This window comes from Equus przewalskii, chromosome 28, assembly GCF_037783145.1.
Source record: "Equus przewalskii isolate Varuska chromosome 28, EquPr2, whole genome shotgun sequence".
Lineage (NCBI taxonomy): Eukaryota > Metazoa > Chordata > Mammalia > Perissodactyla > Equidae > Equus > Equus przewalskii.
In genome coordinates this window covers 11109506-11114077 of record NC_091858.1, presented here as the reverse complement: position 1 = coordinate 11114077, position 4572 = coordinate 11109506, and the positions used below count along the sequence as shown (strand labels likewise).

The window sequence follows — 4572 nt, the reverse complement described above, 5'->3', positions numbered from 1 at the left end:
TTGGCAGCAGATGTTAGCTCAGGGCTAATCTTCCTTAAAAAAAAAAAAAAGAGATAGAGAATACTTTTCGAATTTGATTTTGGCAAGTTGTCTGAAATGTCAAAAGCTTTCAACACTTGATTAAATAGGATCACAGATCACTATGAAACAATACTTAGTTAACTTTTTAACCAAAGTGAAAATAAAAGAGTTCAAAGATAAATACAGAAGAAAACATGATTGTAAAAAAATAAACCTTAACTCTTTCAATATTGAGAAGACTTGGTTTTCTATTTTTTTTTTTTTTGAGTTCAGCTTTTTATTCACCATGTTACAAGAGGTTTAGGCAAAAAGACCAAAGCCCATGTCATCATCAGACTCCTCAGATTCTTTCTTTGCTTCCACTTTCTTCTCCTCAGCTGGGGCAGCAGCGGTGGTGGAGGGGGCAGGACCTCCAGCTGGGGCAGCCCCAGCAGGCGGGGGAGGTCCACCAGCCCCCATGTTGCAGAGGAGGCTCCGGATGCTGACATTGGCCAGGGCCTTTGCAAACAAGCCTGGCCAGAAAGGTTCGACATTTACACCGGCAGCTTTAATGAGGGCATTGATCTTATCCTCCTAAAACAAGCAAAATGGCAATCCATTAGAGAGCAAAGTGAAGCTTTCGTCAATGTCTCCGAAATATGTGATGGTCACCTCATCGTCGTGCAGGATGAGGGCCGAGTAGATGCAGGCGAGCTCCGAGACCCAGGCCCTGGTGCGCGTGAGGGCTGGGCGGCCCTGCCGGGAGCGGTGCTAATCGCTGGACGAAGTGAGGGCTCGCCCCAACGCGGCCTTAGCTTCCTCCGAAGGACCGAGCACCTTAGGGGCAGCTGAGGAAAGGGGGTTTTCTTAGATAATCAAAGACGTGACACAGACAAAATGAAACAAGCAGAATCTTTGTTTTCTAGGTGGATTACTCAAGAAGTAAAGAAAATCTATTACAATCTTTTATTAAGAATAGGCCAATCATCCAAGATAACTTTGTTTTTTTAACAGAGAAAAAAGCAAACTCTAAATTTTATAGCAGTACACTCTTTGGCTAATTTTTTTAAAACTTCATTAATAAATCCATTCAGTCTTAGCCAGCTTGATCTCACAAGATAAGATTCTTCTTCTTTCCCTCTCTTTTTCTTTTTTTTCACAGATCCTTCACAACTTTCTATATCCATTCATGATTTTGTCCTTCATTATCTTCTTTCTCATTCTGAAACAACCTTGAAATGACCTCTAAACTACTTTAGGACAAGAACACTCTCTTCTTTCCTTAACAAAAAAAAGAGATTTGCATACAGCTTTTTTTCTTTATTCTTATTGTTCCTAATAGTTCATTTACAATATATTGATTACAATTCTTAACCCTTAGTAACCTTAATTTCCAATGAAGACTGGGAAGTGGGCAATTAGGAACTGTCACATTGCAGTATTCTGTAGTACAGGAACAAATTTAGGAATAAACCATTTCATAATTTCTAAAGGCATATGTTTGTGTTTCCTCATAGTACGATTTTTCAACGTGGCAAGAGAACATGTTCACTAACGTACTCAAATGACTTTAGTCTTTCTGTAAAATTAAGACACCAAAAGTAGATGAGCTTATGTTTAATAATTAATGTTTCAGTATTTTATCTTATTTGGTAAGGATCTAGATATTCAGTGAATATCTATCATTTAAGTTAGTATAAGTTTAAGGTTTCAAGTTACCAAAAAGATTTTGAAAACTATTTTTAAACTGACATATTATAAAACATAATTGTGGTTGAAATAAAATCGTCAGAACAATGATTCAATTTGATTCAAATCACATCTATACATTTTATACTCTTAAACATCTAGTAGTTACATTAGTTTATTTTACTTGTAAACCCAAGTAGAATAAAATGTGTATGTGTATATATTTAATGCTGACAACTCTGAAGATGTACGTGTTTTTATTAAACCAATAATATTAAACTAGTTTTATTTACCAAAGATTATCCCAGATCACATGAACATGGAAAGTATTTGGGTTAGTTCTTACATTTCTGAGAGTTTTAGGAATACTTAACTTATACATGCTTATGGTTTTCCAAGCCGATTTAGAAGAGAGCTCCTTGATTAATGTGGTAATACTATCCAGAGGTAAGCAAATATCATATATATATACACATATATATATGTATGTATATATACCACACATACTACATGCATAAATACATAGACAAACACAAATAGAGATTTTTCTTTTAAGACTTTAGCCATGAGTCAGGTGTAAATACTGAAGCACAAAACTCACTAATTTATGTAAGAGATGGTTCTCATTTTCATCTTTTATTTTTAATCCTAAATTGTTTCTGGCAAATAGAATGAGTCAAAGCTGCTTGATCAATATGAAGACTAAAGCTTTGTACCAATATTTGTAGGGGAGACTTCTAAGGTTTTTTTCCTGACATACAATCTTATGGAGGCTGTGACTTTAATCCCAGGTGGTTGTTTTAGTCTACTGAGAAGTTAAAGCAAGATGCTCTTTGGGCTGGGTGCCAGAGTTATTTCCCTGGTAGTTTACTTTTCAAGGAGACATCTCTGCCATCCTTACAAAGATGGTTTTGGGTGGTAGAAGATTTACATCTTAAAGAGGGAGAGAAAGGATGCAAGCTTTCAAGTAGTTGCTCTAAGAAAGAGTCTAGGGCCATATTTACTATTTCTAGGTTTTTGTTGTTGTTGTTGTTTCCCCGGGACAAACAGTCAATTCTTCTGACAGCATTAAGCTTTCTCAAACAGGCATTTTAAAAGGAGGAGAGAGGATGGTTTACGGTGGGTATGGATCTTAATTTTGTTCTAAATCTGGTTTCTCCTCTTTGATTTTGTTAAGGGAGTCTTTCAGGCTGGCCATAATGGTTTCTTTTCTCCTTTCAATGTGATCCTCCTATGGGTACTAATAGGACATTTATTTAGGATGAGAGCTCTCTCAAAGTTCTTTAAAATATAAAACCTTTCCCAAATCCAAGGATCATCATCTGGCCATTGATGATTCAGGATTTCCAAAGGTACACCTGTTCTAAAATGTGAGTGAAAACCAAGAAGCCTTTTGTGACTCAACACCAATAAGCTTTTTTATGGCTTAACCATAGACAAAAGAGGCATACCCAAAGAAGGTGCAGAAGAAGCAGCCCCCGTGACCCAAGGTCACTCCTAAAGATAGCCAAAGAGAAAGAAAGCAAAGACCTCTGTTGCTACAGGCAGTAAGATGGTGTTTGTGAAAACTTGTGTCTCCAGTCTCCCACAAAAGTGAGACACCTCCAATCACAGATGCCAGTCTGTGACATGTGAAGGCAATACTGAGATGGGACTTTCCCAGCACGAACAAGGTAACAAGGAAAGAGATGACAAGAGCTCCTTATAGGCTAAGGTACTTCATTTAGACAAACTCCCCTGAGAGCTGGAATAGTCAGACAGAAAATGACGCTTGTGCACTTGTGTCTCAGATTCCTAACCCGATGGCTAGCCACCTCCAGATGCAGGCCCAGCAGCCTGCACCTCTGGCAGGTGGAAAATCAGGGAGAGACTACTCTCTCCAGATCTAAGCCAAGCTCTCAGGACCAAAAACAAAATAGAAGGAGAACTCCATCTCTTTTTTTTTGAATTGTTGACCCACAGCAAAATTTGTCCACATGGATGCTGGTCTGAGAACTGTGAATTCAGTGGTCTCTGAGGCTTACGAGACCTATGCCCATGTTCTATCTTATGATTCTCCTAATGACAAGCAATACAAAAGACAGAGACAAAGGGAAAACAACGTTATCTACAGGCGGGAAAGGATCAATAACGAAAGTATGCAGGGGCTGGCCCCATGGCCTAGTGGTTACATTTGCTTCAGCAGCCTGGGTTTGGTTCCCAGGTGTGGTCCTACACCACTCGTCAGCAGCCATGCTCTGACAGCGACCCACACACAAAATAGAGGAAGATTGGCACAGATGTTAGCTTAGGGCGTTATCTTCCAAGTCAAGCAAAACGAGGAAGACTGGCAAACCAATGTTAGCTCAAGGTGAATCTTCCTCATCCAAAAAAAAAAAAAAGAAGTATGCAAACTCAAAATCACCCAAAGTACTGGTTATTACAAATGTAAAGGAAAAGACAAAGAGAGGCTCTGACCGCTCTCACTTAATGAGACTCTAAGCAGAAATCTGGGATGCTAAGTTGGTAAGAATTCTTACCTTTGCTGGCTTTGTCAGACTTCTGGAAATCTCAGCTACAGGCTCCAGAGCAAGTAGGAAGTCCCAAGCCATCCCATCCTCATGGCAAAACTATCAGAAGGAGAAGAGAAACTTTTCCTCTACTCTCTTGGCCTGCAAATTAGACTCATAAAAGACAAATAAACAGGAGAAAAGCCACACAATTTTTATTAATATTTACATGCACTTGGAGTTCACAGAAAGAAACAAAACTCAAAGGAGCGGTTAGCCTTGGGGGCTTATATATCCCTCTTAACAAAGGAAAGAGGGTTTGGGTTTCAAGGGTTGACAAAGTGTGGGGAAGTAACTAGGAAATATATGAGGGAAAGGAATGGAAGATAAAGGC

The 4572-nt window shown here is 38.8% G+C and overlaps 1 protein-coding gene across 1 annotated transcript; it reads right to left on the bottom strand.

The window, feature by feature from the left end:
• Positions 1 to 292: 292 nt before the first annotated feature.
• LOC103565507 (large ribosomal subunit protein P1) lies at positions 293 to 4280 on the bottom strand. Its single transcript, XM_070598096.1, is given in 2 exon segments — positions 293 to 771; positions 4209 to 4280. Coding segments are annotated over 2 exon segments (522 nt in total). The 3' UTR covers positions 293 to 321.
• Between the last annotated feature and the right edge of the window lie 292 nt (positions 4281 to 4572).